The sequence below is a fragment of the Myotis davidii genome, unplaced genomic scaffold (genome assembly GCF_000327345.1).
Source record: "Myotis davidii unplaced genomic scaffold, ASM32734v1 scaffold46, whole genome shotgun sequence".
Taxonomy (NCBI): domain Eukaryota; kingdom Metazoa; phylum Chordata; class Mammalia; order Chiroptera; family Vespertilionidae; genus Myotis; species Myotis davidii.
Genome location: NW_006383006.1, coordinates 3,834,988 through 3,852,636, shown reverse-complemented (window position 1 = coordinate 3,852,636; position 17,649 = coordinate 3,834,988). Strand labels below are relative to the sequence as shown.

At 42.2% G+C, this 17,649-nt stretch overlaps 1 protein-coding gene across 1 annotated transcript in view; it reads right to left on the bottom strand.

Moving 5' to 3' along the window:
* VPS39 (VPS39 HOPS complex subunit) overlaps nucleotides 1–17,649 on the bottom strand; it is a 39,414-nt gene that overhangs the window by 15,045 nt on the left and 6,720 nt on the right. The window contains exons 3-12 of the mRNA XM_015557525.1: nucleotides 17,401–17,433; nucleotides 16,837–16,901; nucleotides 16,484–16,526; nucleotides 14,714–14,808; nucleotides 13,473–13,571; nucleotides 12,775–12,867; nucleotides 10,617–10,800; nucleotides 5,209–5,329; nucleotides 4,973–5,093; nucleotides 1,675–1,804 (exon numbers count right to left, since the gene is read on the bottom strand). Coding sequence (XP_015413011.1) covers nucleotides 1,675–1,804; nucleotides 4,973–5,093; nucleotides 5,209–5,329; nucleotides 10,617–10,800; nucleotides 12,775–12,867; nucleotides 13,473–13,571; nucleotides 14,714–14,808; nucleotides 16,484–16,526; nucleotides 16,837–16,901; nucleotides 17,401–17,433 — 984 coding nt within the window. The remainder of the gene's footprint in view (nucleotides 1–1,674; nucleotides 1,805–4,972; nucleotides 5,094–5,208; nucleotides 5,330–10,616; nucleotides 10,801–12,774; nucleotides 12,868–13,472; nucleotides 13,572–14,713; nucleotides 14,809–16,483; nucleotides 16,527–16,836; nucleotides 16,902–17,400; nucleotides 17,434–17,649) is intronic.

Sequence of the window (17,649 nt, the reverse complement as noted above, 5' to 3'; positions counted from 1 at the left end):
ACCCCTGGCAGTTAGAGGGAGTGAGATTATGACCTAATCCCGGACAATCAGAGCCCCTTGATCTTGAGAAAGTGACTCAAGAATGACAAGCAGTACAGCACACACCAAAGTATGCTGCATCCTACATGCTCCTCTTACAGCATGTGGACACTCACCCATCAAGAGCTTGGTCTGTGTTCCCTTGCCTTAAACCGGGAAGGACCCTCGTATGTCAACAGAATAGGGTAGAAGGAGAGTCATAAAAGGCAATGAGGCTTCCATTGGGAAACCTAGTCTCTCTGCACGAAGACACTCAAGCAACTTTGTAGAAAGACCCACTTGGATAAGAACCGGGGCCCCAGTCCATGGCCAGCACCAACTTGTCAGCTATGAGAATGAGTCGCCTTAAAAGTAGATCCTTCAGCCTAGTTAAGACTTCAGATGACAGTAGCTCGGCCCACATACAACTGCAAACACATGAGAGAGACACCACGCAAGAACCCCCCACCCGAGTCTTCCCAAATTCTTAACCAACAGATACCGAGAGGGTAACAGATGATTTGTTATTTTAAGCCACTAAGTTTTGGGGTGGTTTGTAACATGGCTTTAGATAGTAACATAAGCTTGTAGGGGGCAATTTTTACTGAGGAAGCAACAATACGGGAGGTGGTAGCAGCCACAGCTGAGGAAGTGGCTGTGCTGAGGACTGCCTATGCCACAGGGATCACTGTTCGGCTTCCTGCTAGGAGGTCCTCTGAAGTTCCTTCGGTTCCTATCGGTCCTGAGCCTGGTGCCCATTAATTTTGTAGGCTCCTCTACTACCATTCCCCTTATGTTCCACTAACCCATGCTTAATTTATCCAGATGGTCCTTAAATTACCCAGCATTGGTCTCCATTGCTCACAACCAAGAACTAAGTGATACAGGGAGTTACCTCAGCTCATTATTGGCCAAAAATGAGGGAAGGTGGGAAAAAGGCAGCACAAAGAGGAGAAAAGAGGAGATAAATAATATCATACAGAGTCTAACCATATAGATTGATCCTAATTAAGCAAAAAAAAAAAAGGAATATATAGAAATAAAAAATTCAGTAATAGCAAACACTTCATTGGCACTTATTAAGTATCACACACTGTTCTAAGCATTTTGCATAATCTCATATGAGGTATTATTATTTGCCCTGTTTTGCAGAGAAAAGAACTGAAGGCGAGAGAGGTCCAGGAATTTTGCTGGAGGTTAGACCGTCTGACACCAAAGTGCCTGCTTGTCACCGTGATGCTCAGTATTTTTAAGACACTGAAAAGGAAGGGCTTCACAACCCTGCCCTGTGCTGGCTCTCAAAAATGACCTGCTGTTTGATTCTAAGCTCAAGTCAGGGACTTTTGTCTAGAACAGCATTCAACACACACTCGACTATGGGATACATATTTGTTGAAATGAATGACATTCTGTTACCTTTCTCTAATGGCTAGGGCAACTCATCGTGGAAAACTGGAAGTCTGTCTGTATTTACAGATGAGACCAGATTCCTAAGATTAGGACTATGTCACCTGCAGGATCCTGTTAGGTATGAGGATCAGTTTAGGTGAGTGTAAACTTTCCCCTTTCTCAGAAATCTGGTGTCATTTCTCCTCGCCCTGTCCAGTTTCCCCTCCTCCATTACTTCCCTATCCCAGGGCTGCACCCACTTGTTACCTGTGCCGAGCTTAGCAAAGACCTGCATGGACTCATCGAAACGCTTCTGGCAGAAGAGGTTGAAGGCATACAAGTTTTTGATGTGATGGATCTGCTGTTGCTTCTCACTGTCAGAATCATCTTTCATTTCCTAATAAGAGAGTAGAATAGGTAAGAGCTCACTCACTCAACAAATATTTATTCAGTACACACTAGGTCTTAAACACCACCCAGGAGGTACAAATTCAACATGTACAGACAGTCACATGGTATCTGCTCTCAAAGACTGCCCTCACAGTCTAATCATAAGACTGATAAGCAATTATGCAATTAAAATACAACAGGGTTTCTACAAAATATACCAGACTAGTATTCCTGAAAACGACCAAGGTCATAAAATGCAAGGAACAACTAAGAAGCTGTCACAGATCAGAAGACACTAAGAACAAATGACCAAATGCAATATGACATCTGAACTTAAATCTAGAACAGAAGAAAGGAATGTTAATGGAAAAATATGAATAAAGTCTAGAATTTAGTTTAAAAACAAAAATAATCAAAACCCCAACAAAATGGGGTGAGAGAGATGACAGAAGCACCTAAGAGGGGTAAACAACAGCCTGAGCAGTGGGTCTGGGAAGGATTCTCGGGAGAAAGTAAACTAAAGTATAAAAAATGAGCTGGAGTTAAGGCAGGTGGCAGATGGGAGGGGAGACGGAGAGTGTGTTCCTCTGAGCAGAGAACAGCATACGTGCAAGGCCCTAAAATACCGGAGAGAGAACACAGTGTGCTCAAGGGATAAAAGACACTTAACACAGCAGGCACAGCTATTTATTATCTCTGTACCTAACTTACAACCCCTTTCCGCCCGCTGCTGTCTCCCTTTTAACCAATTTTAACTAAATTTAAATTCTTCCTTCAAAATGCCTTTCATTTTTCTCTTCGTTCCCTCTCCTTTTCTATTGCCATTGCCCTAGTCCAGATCACCATCAACACGAGGCAGCACCTCATCTAAGCTCTCCCACTGGAAGCTCTAAAGGTTTTCAAAACCTTGTGCAACTTTCTTAACCAGCTTCTTCCCAGACATTCAAGCCATACTCTCCACTCCAATCAAGATGGGCTCCAGGCATCTTAGAAATACTTGCTCCCACTTCTTTAACTTCCTTGGGCTCCTCAATGCTCCGTTTCCTGCTCCTGATCTCACCTATCCCTAATGGGTCCAATCTGAGGATGCCTTCTCTAGCCCTCAGGGAACCGTCCCTTCTCTCACATTTTGCTCCATTTTGTCAACACTGAAGTTTAGTATATTATTGCCCTCTGAAAGGGACATACATGGTTTTTAATTTATTTAAATAAAAGACAGGTTCCTCAAGAGTTAAGCTGTTATGGACCAACCTTCTTTCATCATAGGGCAGACCACCAGTGCAAGCCTAGAAAAGAGAAGGAAAAACGGAAGCCCACTTCCATCTTCCCTATCAATGATTAAACAGAAAACCTGCATCAGGAAGATCACTGAAAAGATCTGAAACCTTCGTGTTAAGAAAAATATAGATACTAAAAAAAGCTATGTACACTTCATGATTCTGTTTTTTTATTAAGTTTAAAACTAAATACATATTCTAACATACCTAAAAAAATTTAAGGGGCATGATAAACACATAATTTTGGATAATGGTGTGTCTGGAGGGGAGGCAGAGGGATGGGTTGGGGAAGAACATACAAAGTTATCAGTTCTTTTTCTTGAGTAAGGTAATGGGTATTCATTAATTTAAAATATAAATAAAATATTATAGAACAATGCATGAGTGGAAAATAACAGAACAGTAAGATGCTGACATTAAATGCCCCAAGAAAGAAATAATTTTTATGGGATATTAAACATATTAAACTATTAAGACTGGATTTTAGTTTTAAATCCAGAACTCATACATCCAAAATAAATGTTGTTCTTCAAAAATATCCACCATATGTGACGTAAGCATATGTATACCAAAATTTGTGACAACTGCTTTCCTTTCAGAAATAATTTACAAGATACTCTCGAAATAAGTTTTCCAACTACTGTCTTCGTAAACACTTTGCTATTACCAAATTACCACCGTCGGGTTTAGTGACTAGGAAAGGTTCAGAATGACTTTTGGTTGTTTCCTAAAATCCAAGGCAAACATCTCAGTGGGATGTTTAAAAGAAGAAGACAAGACTCAAAAGCCAGTGTCCAAGGTGTCTGTTGGCCCTGGGAGCACTACTGGAACCAGTGTGGTCACCACTTTGCTGAGAATATCACCCCATGCAAACATTCAAGGAGAGTGACAGTCATAAACATAAAGGCGCAGCCTGCTAACTGCAGCAACTTGAGATGAGAGTAGAATACCTACAGGCCTGCTTGTCCATACTTAACAGTCCACTGTTGAAAGAGATGCTGAGGCCCTCTAGTGGTTTAATTCAACCACACCGGAATCTTTTTTTATTTATTTTTTATTTTAGAGAGGGAAGAAGAGAGAGAGAAACATGGATGTGAGAAAGATACAACAGTTGCCTTCCGTATGTGCCCCGATCAGGGACTGAACAGCAACCCAAGTATCTGCCCTGACTGGGAATCGAACTCACGACCTTCTAGTGCACAGGACACTCAACCAACTGAACCACCCTGGCAGGGCAACCAGACTATGATCTACATTTACAGTTGTTACTTTACTCCATTTGTGTTGTCCTTAATTTTTCAGGACCAGATCATAATCTACTAAATTATTTTATTCTATTAATTCTATGAAGTACAGTAATTATAATTGACATTAATTATACATTTGCAAACTGAAAAAGTGAAATCACTTCAAGTTATATACAGACAGTCCTCGGGTTACGTCGGACTCAGTGTACGTTGTTTCATGGTTACATTGCCATCTCCCATTTATTTATAAAAGAAAAAGTTCCGTCATTTCGACATATGTACATATGTGCTTTATGTTTTTTATTATTTATTTACTACAAATGAAGGTCAGGAATTGTTATCTTTCTTTTAAATTTTTTTTACTGTTTCACTCCATTACTGCTGTGTATGTGCTCCATGTGAGTGACATAGGTGCTTATGTAGGTGGGTTCCGACTTACGTCGCGCCATGGGAACGGATCTCTGACGTAACCCAAGGACCTACTGTAGATACTTTGTGGCAGAGTCAGACCTTGAATCCAAGGTCTCAGACTTTCAGCTCTGTGCTTTTCTACCATTTGAAACCAAATATGAAAAACTAAACCCAAATCACCTACTTTGGAGAACAATGAGAAAGGCAGACTCACACCCAAATCTTAGAAACAAGACTTACTGCAAGCTGCAAAGCCAATTCAAACTGTTTGTCCTGGAGCAGCTGTTGGATTTGAGTTGCCATGGGGACAGGAATAAGTCTCCAAACAAAATGATTGCTGGCCACATAGATAATGTTTGATCTGGAGGCAGGAGTAAAAGTATCAGCAAAACGGCACAGGCTTTGTGATGATATAGGTGACTTTAAAGCTTTGGAATAATGATATGGCAGTTCCAGCAAAGACAGAAATTCCTTACCCTCCTGAAGTGATGAAACGGGGCCTTTGCAATTCAATGCTCTGGACCAGGAGCCTTGGCTCAAGTGTTCGGATCTCCACATATCGAGGCAACACTGCAATGATGTAGGGAGGCTGGTGCTCTGGGCAAAAGAGAACATCTTGAGTTGTAGTTCTGATATAAGGCTTTAGGTCTATGAACTGTTAGTTGCCCATTTCTAAGTTGCATTTAAACAGGATCACCAAAAAGCCCACAGGTCAAATACCAAACCAGGATCCTATAATCTATATATATAAAAGCCTAAGTCCGACGGTTCGATCGTTCGCCTGGTAGCTATGATGCGCAATAACCATCAGGGGTCAGACGCTCTGACCAGTAGAGGAGGAAGCCAGATTCCTTGCGGAATCAGCTGTGGGTTAGGTTGCTGCTGGGGCGCTGTTGGCCCGAATCTGCTTCACCTGCACCCGAACCCAGAGAGGAGGGAGGAGGGAGTCTGATTCCTCGCAGAATCAGCTGTGAGTTAGTTTGCTGCTGGGGCACTGTCAGCCCCAAATCTGCTTTACCCGCACACCGGACCCCGAGAGGCGAGAGCCCGATTCCAGGGTGCGTCACCCGAGAACTGCCCTCTCACAATCTGGGGCCCCTTGGGGGATGTCAGAGAGCTGCTTTCGGCCTGATTCCCACAGGCCAGGCCGAGGGACCCCATCGGTGCACGAATCCATGCACCGGGCCTCTAGTGCAATGTATGAAGACAAAAGGTTGTTTGCCTGAGTGATGCTAAGAGAAATCTCTTACACAAAAAGGATGCACTCAGCTTTGCTAAGAGTGACCTGATCCTACTCCTACCATTTCTCCCAAAGAACTGGGTGGAAGCTTCACTTGCTCCTTTCTCATCAGTCACAAAGCGAGGCAAGAGGAGTGCAACTTCTTTTCCCCCTAAAATTATGCTTAAAAAAAGGAGTCCCACATTTCTGGCCACTGTTGTTTCTGTTTGAGATTTTCACAGGGAAGAGATACAAAACTCCACTTGACATGTCTGTTTCTAAATATAATTTTACTAGACGCCCAGTGCACAAAATTCATGTGCGGGGGGGGTGGGGGCGGGTGTCCCTCAGCCCAGCCTGCACCCTCTCCAAATCTGGGACCCTTAGAGGGATGTCCAACTGCCCACCAGGATCGGGCCTAAACGGGCAGTCGGACATCCCTCTCACAATCCAGGACTGCTAGCTCCCAACCGCTCACCTGCCTGCCTGCCTGATTGCCCCTAACCACTCCCCTGCCAGCCTGGTCACCCCTAACTGCCCTCCCCTGCCAGCCTGGTCGACCCCAACTGCCCTCTCCTGCAGGCCTGGTCGCCCACAGCTGCCCTCCCATGCTGACCATCTGTGAGGGCCATCTTGTGTGCTGGGGTGATGGTCAATTTGCATATTACTCTTTTATTAGATAGGATTGATTTTTAGAGAGAGAGCAAGGGAAGGAGGGAGAGGGAGGGAGGGAGAGAGAGAGAGAGAAACATCAGTGTGAGAGACATTGATCAGCTGCCTCCAGCACATCACCTATAGGGGATCAAGCCCACAACCTGGACCTGGGCCCTGACAGGGAATGGAACCGGCAACCTTTTGGTGGATGGGATGATGCCTAAGCAACAAAGGCATACTAGCCAGGGCTCCACTTAACATTTAATGGCTCACAGAGAAGGCAGCTGGGTTGTGTTCTCAGTGTAGCTGTTTTCTACCACTTATATGAGGTATCTAGAATGTCAAATTCATAGCAACAGAAAGGAGAATGAATGATTGTTGCCAAGGGCTAGGGGCAGGAAGAAATGTGTTTGTTTAATGGGTATAAAGCTTCAGTTTTGGGAAATGAAAAAGTTCTGAAATCTGTTGCATGGCAATGTATGTAACACTACTGAACTATACACTTAAATGGTTTAGAAGGTAGATTTTATGTTGTTTTTTTACTACAATTAAAAATAAAATTTTAAAAAATTATAAAAAATGAACCATTAGATGACATAATTGTCATACAGAAATTTAACCTCAAAGAATATATTCATAAGAATAGTTTCTTAGTGTGGCTAACTTGCTATGAATTAATTTTTCTCATCTATTTTCTGACAAAAAGCCTTTGATTTTATATTTGTAATTTATACTCGAAATGAACAGTGCAATAAAATTTTAAAGCCAGAAGGGAACTCAGAAATGAAGAAACTGGAGCATAAGTAATATTTTCATCGATTTAAATGCTATTGTTACTATGCTGTTATTTTTCATCTTACCAGAAAACACAATTAAAAAACATTGTTTTGCACTTGATTTTTAAATTTTCTTTCAATGTTGGTCTCATTTTTTTTTTAAGCTAGTATAATTTTCCTCAGTGTTAATTTGTATAAATATGTAAAATTTCTCTTTTTTAATCTTAATAAGATCTAATTATTATTATTATTTAAAAATATATTTTATTGATTTTTTACAGAGAGGAAGGGAGAGGGATATTGAGCCAGAAACATCAATGAGAGAGAGAGACATTGATCAGCTGCCTCCTGCAAACCCCGTACATGCCCTTGACTGGAGTTGAATCTGGGACCCTTCAGTCCGCAGGCCAACACTCCATTCACTGAGCCAAACTGGTCAGGACCTAATTATTATTTTTAATATATATTTATTGATTTCAGAGGAAGGGAAAGGGATAGAAACATCAATGATGAGAATCATCGAGCCTGCAACCCGGGCATGTGCCCTTGACCGAAATCAAACCCAGAACCCTCCAGTCCACAGGCCGATGCTCTATGCACTGAGCAAAACCAGCTACGGCAGGTCTAATAATTTTTTAAAGGTAATCTACAGTAGAAATCCTGTTGGTTGTCATATTGCATTTGTTCAGTCTCCCCCAATTCTTCAGTATTGTTTCTCAAACACAATAAAAATGGTCTGGATCTCTTTGTATCTTCAAAACTTAGCAGAGTGGCTAGTGTGCGGCAGGCATAATAACTGGCTGACAATGACATGATTCATCTATTCCTCAAGCATTTACTAAAAGGCCATGTTTCAGACCCTCCCCAGAGTGGATGGAGAGAGGAGTCCAGAGCTCACAGAGCTCCTACAGGAGCAGAGGTGACAAATCCCTCACCCAGCAGGACCATGTGGGTGCCGTGACAGAGAAACCTGAAAGGCTCTGGAAGCAACGAGGAGGAAGTGGCTCGCTCTGCCAGCGAGTCAGAGAAGCCTCCATAGAGGAAGTGCCGCTGCATGGGGCCTTGTCATATGAGCAGGGTGCTACTGGGTGAGAAGAAAGAAAAAGGGAACAGTGCAGACAATGGCAGTGAGGGGGAATCCAAAAAGACTGGAGCCTGCCCTGGTTTGGCTCGGAGAAGAGAGTGTTGGCCCGCAGACTGAAGGGTCCTGGGTTCGATTCCGGTTAAGGGCACATACCTAGGTTGCAGGCTTGATCTAATCGGGGCATAAACTGGAGTCTCACATCGACCGTTCTCTCCCTCTGTCTCTCCCCCTCCCTTCCACTCTCTCTAAAAATCAATGCAAAAATATCCTCAGGTGACGATTAAAAACAATACAAAAAGAAAATGACTGGAGCCTGTGTGAAGTAGTCAAGATGAGAGCAGAAATAAAAGTGCGGTTTAAAATGTAAGCCATTCTAGGCTTAATCTTCCTCCTGTCAGACGGTGAGTCCCACCCTCCCCAGAAAGAACGCCCTCTCCTTCAGAACGTTAAGGCACAGAACTGTCTCTGAGAAACACTGCTGATGGCGCTGGGCACTGACAAAGGTTTAAAACAGGACGCTCACGCCGGGGAGCCAGAGCAAACTCCAAGCACATTACACACACCTTCATCTAATCCAAACGTTCTTCCGAACAAGGCCTCTAGGACATCCGGAAGCTTCTTGGGAAGCACAGTAACCTCCTTGGGTAAACTGCTGTTTAAAACTTTAACCCTGCTACTGTGGCTTCTGTAAACATTTGCTTGTTTAAATAATAAGGAAAATAAGACTACTCGCCACTCCAGAGAGGCCATAGACTATGCCCCAGACAGAGCTGTCAGTGCTGGCGTCGGCCAGGCCTTGAGATATGGTCTCACGGCCCTGCCCAGCACACAGGACTTTTTCTCAGAAGGTCCGCAAGTCTCGTACCAAATTTGGAAGACAAAGAACTGAAAAGAGTATAAATAGAAAAGACTTCCTCTATTTGGGGCCCAGAATTTGACAGAGACACTCTACTCTGAGCCCGCTAGTACTAGCATAAAAATTAAAGACTCCAAATTAATTTGGCTAATTGATTAAGGTGTCTTCTGATTTACAATATAACACTTGGGAAGCTCTTAGCCCCTCAAACTCACTAATATGCATAATCTTGGGCCTTATCAAATACCATCCTTTTGATTTCTCTTCCTTCTGGTCTATTAGTCTCTAACCACCATTGGAATAACCACCCTAGAACCTGATGCTTTTATCAAGACACTCTACCACTGAGGAATGTACTGGCCTCTCCAACCTTGGCATGGGCCTCTAACAAGTGGCCCTAACCTTATTCTTCCATAATTCAGACCCTGCTCTGGCCAGCTCAGTCTCTGGCATGCCCTCTCACAGAGCAGCATGTCTTCTACATTTTACTCGCTTTTCAAACTATGCTTTCTATCTGGAGTGAAAGGGAATTTTTCTTTAAGCCAGATCCTAAATTCCCTGCTGGTCTAGTGCAATCTTATTGATGTAATGAAACTACCTCCTGACTACTGAACAATGAACTTCCCCTTTCAGGAGTTCAGAGCTGAACTACTGAATCTCAGCTCATCCAATTTAACACCTTAAGCAGTGCCTTCAGCAGTTTTGTACTTTTAGAAAATTTAAGTTTTGTGTCCAGAGCTAAAGTCCTTAAAGTCTGCATGTCCCACTCCATAGCACTAACTGTTATCACAATGTTCATTCTTTCAACTGGCAATCCCTTCGCAGAAAGCTGGGAGCCTGAGGCAGGTGTGGGACAGAAACGAAGGACAAAGACTGACACCTAAACACAGTCTGCACCTCTAAGCTACAAGAACAGCAGCAATAACCCTCATGTAAGAACCTTCAATACTGAGTTATATGTATTATAGAAATAAATAAGGAATGTCTACTACTTGGCAGAGGACACAACAAAACCATTGAAAATAAACGAAGAAGTAAAGATAGCAGTAGACAATTACTTATAAAATGTGCAATTCTATTTAGATTTTCCCTGCCTCTGGGGCAAACATCAGCTTTCTACAAAAACCATAATATCCCATTTTCAATAGCCCTACAACAGCTGCCTAGTTATAAGAAGGGGAACTGAGAGTGAATGACGCTGTTAACCACAGTCTGCTAAAGCCATTCTTCCGTTCTTCGAAGGTGGCACACAGCCCTAGCCCAAAGCAGGCAGCAGCAGCTACTGCTGGTCTCACCCATGGCCACTGGTATGTCCGTCCAGTTCAGGGCGCATTTCTGTGTGCAGATGCCCTCCTCATTGAGCACCACGGTGAGATCATCCTGACCCACGGCCACTTTTCTATCTGCCAGAGGGGCCACTAAGGGCTCCAGCTGCTTTCCTGTTGGGAAGAGCTCTTTGATAGACCCCTTTCCGTCCACCTGCGGGAAGACAGAGTCAGTCACCCAACATTCTCTGACCCGAGGCACGAACACGGCCTGGAAAAATCAAGATACAACCCAAAACCTACAGAAGTCAAAAACAGTCCTTGTTTGGCACAAGGAAAGAGATAACAAATAGAATTCGATAGAAAAATTTTGTCATCACTATGTAGAACCAATTCTCGTCTTCCCTAACACAGAGACTAGCATCTGGCCTGGCAAATAACAATGTCTAGTGCTGGCCCGGGTGAAGAGCAACTGGTACGCTCACACTCTGCTGGTGAGGATGCAAAATGGTACAGCCGTCCTGTTTGCTAGTTTCTTTTAAAGTTACATATACGCTTATGATGTAACCCAGCAATTCTACTACTGCGCACCTGCCCAAGAGAAGTGAAACTTATTTTTTATTACATAAAAACCCATATGCAAATGTTTACAGCAGTTTTATCCTAATGGCTAAAAATTGGAAACAACTTTGCCTTTCAACTGATGAATGAATAAACCAACTATAATACATTCATACCATAGAATACTACTCAGCTATAAAAATAATATATTGACACAACACAGGTGGATGTCAAAGGCATTACAGTACACTAGTCATATATATGATTCTGATGATTCTGTTTATATGATATCTGGCAAAAGCAAGAATACATTACTGGAGGTTGAATGCAGAAGGAGGGTTGACCTCAAGAGGCAGCATGAGGGAATTTCAGGAGTGATGGAACTGTTCTAAATCTTGATTGTGGTGGTGGTTATAGAACTCTGGGCAATTTGTCAAAACTCAGAACTATACATCAAAACCAATGAATTTTACTATATGTAAATAAATGAGTAACTTGTAAATATCCTGGTCCCATAGCAAGATTTTCCACGCTCAAATGACTCTAGCCTTAAGTGGGAGATGGAAGCATCCAAGGCTGTCAGGTAATAAAAACACCCCAACTCTTGGCTGTCTTATAAACAGAATCATCAGAATCATATATATGACTAGTGTACTGTAATGCCTTTGACATCCACCTGTGTTGTGTCACAGACTTCTCTTAGCAACTATATGCCTAGATGCAAGCTTGCTATTCAGTCAACTGTACACCAGTAACTCCTTTACGAACTTTCAACTCTGATGTTGATAAAAGTAAAAGGTAGGATATTCCAACAATGTAAATATGGAACAAATACATTAACTTGATAAATAATGACAAGCTAACTTGGTGGGGGGAGAACGGCTTCTAGAACTGCCAAGTCTGGATTATGAGAGGGATATGAAGCTAAGAAACTTAGATTATGAAACGAATGGTTATCAACCTTTTTCTATAGTTGGGTACATACAGTGTGCATAGTGGAGGAAAAAAGACCAATGTCATGGATATTTACTGCTTAGGTGAAAAGAAAAAGCAGGTTATGCTGTATATTACATAACATATACAATACAATACATATGACATGGTATTTTTATAAACAGGATGGAAGCCCAAAAGGTTACAGTGATTATTTTGGAGTGGGGGGATTATGGATGATTTGCACCTCATTTATTTTCCTTTTATCTGTATTTTCTATAATAAATACGTATGGCTTTTGAAGTTTAGAGAAAAGCAATGAAAATAACTTTTAAGACAAATATACTAAAAGAGGCAGATATCTCAAAGTCTTAAAAATACTTAATACTAAAATAGCAGTCGATGATAATGCTGTTGGAGGCAAGCAGCCCTAATGATCTGTTCCAATAATTCGATTCAGTATGTGGATCTTCATTATGTAGAGAACTGAGAGCTGACTCTGCCTGGCTTAAGATACACAGACATCATATTTGTGAAAGATGCTGAGAGCATGAAAAATAATCAAACATACAAGCACAAACTCTTTTATGTCAAAAACTCTACTTTAGGCAGTCTCTTGACTTAAATACTTCAGAAGCATAGAATCATCTTCCCCAAAGCAAACTGATGATATTTGCAAAATGATAATTTTTACCCTTATGAGGTAGTAGTCTCTCTTGAAACCCACACAGATAGAATTTTCACACCATGCCATGGACTTGGGCACATCTGGTACACTAAAGTCCCCCTGAAGAAAGAGAGCAGGAGTTCAATTGGAAAGATGTTAAAAGAAAAAAAATCACAAAGTTCCTAGTATTCTACCCCCATTCTGCAAAATCACCCTCATCCTCATTTGAATTCAACTCCATAAGCACAAGACCAGGAAACCACCCATAATAAAAATATAGCTGGTCCTTGAATAACATCATTTCATCAACATCATTTTGTTATAATGTTGACAAGATACTGTAGGAATTTAACTCTTGTTTATAGCAATGAGCCTATTTTGTTATGTGTCATTTTGCTTAAAGTTGTAGAACCTATCAACAACGTTCAGTGAGGACTCACTGTAAGTCACCCAAGTACTGGACAAGGCGCATTTGGAAAGGTGAAAGCTCACTTTGAAAAAACCAATCTGTACAATTGTACTGCTGCCGCCTCTGAAGACCACGAGACTCTGACCAAGGGGCATGAGTAAGCTCTGTGTATACACAGCAGAGCATTCATCCGGAGAGAACTCCAAGACTGGGATCATGACCTTCACTACAACTGAACCATTAATCTTTCAAGCTGTGGATCAACTAAAGCAGGACCTCCCACCCAACCTATGGACCAGGTGAGAGTGAACTTTACCTGCAATTCATGAAATTCCCTGTCCTTCCAGAAATAGAGCTGCAGCTTCTTTTTCACAGCGACACACATCCGCAACACCTCCTCACCAGTCTCTATGTGCTGCAAATACACACCCAGAGCAAATGAGGATATGCACACAATTACTCCATCACTGATGACAACTGGATTAGAGATTTTCTACCTTGAAATGGCTACTAATCTGAAAATCCCATCATGAGCTGAAGAATACCGTTCTCTAAGATGTATTCAGAAACAACAGGCTGAGAGCACTTCCCCGCCACGGGCTGCTGGTCAAAGGCCCTTGCACCAGCAAATCTTGTGGACATTCACAATTCAGAGAGGAAAATCCCAGGGCAGGGTTTTACCTACGTAACCGCTTCCTCCCTTTTTTCCTTTAAATGCTTCTCACTCATGGCTGTCAATTCATGCTGGATCTGAGATCAGCATGGTCAGTGGCCACTTTCAATCCTTTAAAGAAGTAGGCGGGGCGGGGTGGGGGAGGGGGAGGAAACCCAGCCAGTGTGCTCAATGGTTAGCATCATCCCATGCACCAAGAGGTTGCCAGTTTGATTCCCAGTCAGGGCACATGTCCGGGCTGCAGGCTCAATCACCCAGTAGGGGGTGTGCAGGAGGCAGGCGATCAATGATTCTCTCATCAATGTTTCTCTCTCTCTCTCTCTCCCTCTCCCTCTCTGAAATCTTTTTTTTTTTTTTAATTTAAAAAGAAAAAGGAGTTGGCGGTAAAGAAAATGTCTACGCAAATGCAGATCATAAATGCTAAAAAGTGATCAAAGTTGTGGGTAAGGCAGATTTTAAAGAATGTAAGGGTGGTGAATTAGCAAAAAATGAGAAATGTCTTTCCTGAATGACAAAAGCTCCCTAAAGACAGAAGCCACGATGATATAGAATAAGAGTCAATTTAATGTCTCATAGCTATGTTCATGGTTCACTTCCCAGTAATGTTTTCTCCATCACAGGTGCTTTTATCCTTGGTTAGTTGCCTCCTGCCATACAGCTGTCTGGTGCTTTAATTAGCACACATACCAGAAATGCAAATGCTTCAACCTCAGACTATATACTAACGGGGAAATTTCTCTAATACAATCCAAAATCAAATATTCTCTTTAGAGTCTCTGCTGGGATTGGATATCAATGTTATTCTTCCCATCTACTGGTATAAATGATGGAGGAAAGACTTTTTCTTTAAGCACAAAGCTGAATTTCATCTTGCCTACACTTACCTGGAGGTCACATGTGAACAGCGATGCTCCCTTTGCTTTTGAAACCGTAGTGATTTGTTGAAATGTCAATAGGTCATGGACATAAATATTATTTTCTGTTTAGAAGGAAGCAAAACATCACAATAAATTATCACAATTCTCTAATACAGCCACCTTCAAGACAAAGACAAAACTAGAACCACCAGAAGAACCAAGTGGCAAGTGTTGGTTGTAGATGTACCTTCAGTTTCACTAACAATGATTTACTCTGGTCTGTTACAAAACACGGAAGAGGTTACTCAGTCTTCTGAACTTGGATGTTTTGTTCCTTTAAATTGTGGCTGGCTTAAATAAAAGACCTCTTTCACTTCCAAAGCACTCTCATACTCCTTCTCAAGTCTGGAAATTTGTGATACAATGTTTGTATAAGAAATGGTTGTCAAAGCTACTTATACTGGGAGGCTCCAATAAGAGAAAGGAAACCCCCATGGATTTTGTACAAACCAATTGCAAGGATTTCTTTTCTAGCAAAGCATACAAAAGGATTTCACTCAGGCCTCGATCTAGCTTTTGTCATGAAGACTTGTTACTTTCAATGCTCCTCTCCATTTTAAGCCCAAGTTTAAAATGACTCTACCATTTGGGCCCTGGGCTGAACAGTACTGAGTGTGCAGCAGGCTTCTAGTCTGCTTGCCAAGGAAAGTCCTCACTGGCTGCCACCCATGAGACTGTGGCTTCACACAAGGCCCTGGACAGCCGGGCCCTGATCGGTCTTTCACCTGCCTCTTGTCCCTCTCCACCTAAGTGTGGCCTGTTCTCAGGGCCTTTGCTTAAGCTCTGTCTTCTGCCTATAATGCTCTGCCTACCACTTTCTTTCTGCCACAATCCTAATCACCCACTAAGTAACGTTGTCCCTCCCATTACTAAGATCCCACAACACGTTTTATAACTCTCTGCTGTAACTTACCACACGGTATCATGATTACTTTTTATCATTTCAGTCTTCACAATCGGAACACAAGATAGAAACCATGTCTTATTCAACATAGTATCCCCAATGTCTAGAGTAGGTTGTTTCTCGTATTTGCTCGATTACTGAATGAATAAATGAATGAATGAGTGAATAAATGAAGTGACACTTCTTGGAGAACAGAGCTCAAGTTTATGGAGGCTGTTCTTGCCTTAGTTATCTCTGTAGCCTGTTATATAATACTAGAGGCCCGGTGCATGAAATTCGTGCACTGGGGGCGGGGCGGGGGGCGGGGGGATTGTCCCCCTCAGCCAAGCCTATACCCTCTTGCAGTCCAGGAGCCCTCGAGGGATGTCCAAATGACGGCTAAGCCCATAGTTAGACATCCTTAGTGCTGCCATGGGAGCGGGAGAGGCTCCCACCACTGCGGCTGCACTCGCCAGCCATGAGCCCGGCTTCTGGCTGAGCGGCGCCCTCCCCCGCCCCCGCGTGGGAGTGCACTGACCACCAGGGGACAGCTCCTGCATTGAGCGTCTGCCCCCTGGTGGTCAGTGCATGTCATAGCAACCAGTCGTTCCGCCATTCGTTCAATTTGCATATTAGCCTTTTATTATATAGGATTTGGAACATGTCATAACAGTTGGAACTGTTAGTAACAATTACCAAATTAACCATGAAAATATTAGCCTTTTATTATATAGGATTTGGAACATGACAGTTTCATTGTTAGTAACAATTACCAAATTAACCATGAAAGGATTAATTAGGTCATAGCTTGTGTTTTTTGACACATGAAATACAATCATAGCCCCCTTTCTTACCTAACAAGCTGACTAGAATCTTAAACTGGGAAACCACATGGATCTGGAAAACAGCAAATCATTAGACTTAATTAAACATTCCTGACAAGGGTTAACAAACATTCATTTAACTACAGTACTAAAAAGGGACTAAAGAACCTACACCAATAATAGGGATCTGACTTCTTATTTATGTGCAACCACAGTTTCTGCTTGTGAAAGGATCTCAGACACATGATGGATAGACAGAAATCCCTGAATAAATGGGAGGACAGAGCAGAGGATTCAAAGAGTTAAATGCTGTTACCAAAGTTCTAGTTCTGACAGTCTCAGATAAGTCAAATATAAATGTAGCAACCACCATCACTGCCTACCTGCTGAATCTTTTTGGAGAAATTCTTATTGGATTTCTCTAGTGTCACTTCAAACCTGTTGCAGCCTATGAAAAAGAAAAAAACACAGTTCCAAACACAGGGCCATATACAAAGAAAACGACCACCCAACATGCTGCTCCATACACTCTCCCACACGGATCTTCAACAATTCCTAAAAGGCTAGAAGGCAGAGATGTATATGAGCCAGCTGTCTTTACTGCGTACGGTAAGTTGCTTTCAAGTCGTTTTAGAGCAGAGGATTTCATGCGCTTCCACTTGGCATTAGCAGACAGTGTGACACCACAGAAGTTTACTGAAGCTGCAAGGTACTTGTGAGTCTGAACATCTTATCCTACAAAATAGTACCTTGGCAAAGTATTTCACAAAAAAAGAGTATAAAAAGTAACAGTCAAATGTTTAAGAGTCCAAGCAATGAAAACCAGCCCAAAGCAGCCTTAGATCCAATTCCAACCAACTCCTAGCTGCTACCCGATGTTCTGGGACAGAGCAAACACACTCAACACCATCCCCAGAGCTAAAGCAATTTAATGCATCTACACTTACTGCCACTTTCAGGTGATGCCACAGCTGCTGGCACTGTTGCAAAAAAGGGGGGAAAGTTATGTACCATGAAAATATGTGAAGCCAGCCTTGCTGGGATGATAAACATATTCAGCCTCAAAAGTCACCAAAGAATCAAAAAGGAAAGAATTAATAATAACAGCAGCTATCATTAATTGGGTTTAAAAATTTATAAGTGTCTTCTGTAACCTCACAACTACCCCCAAGAAATCAGTACTATTATTCCAATTT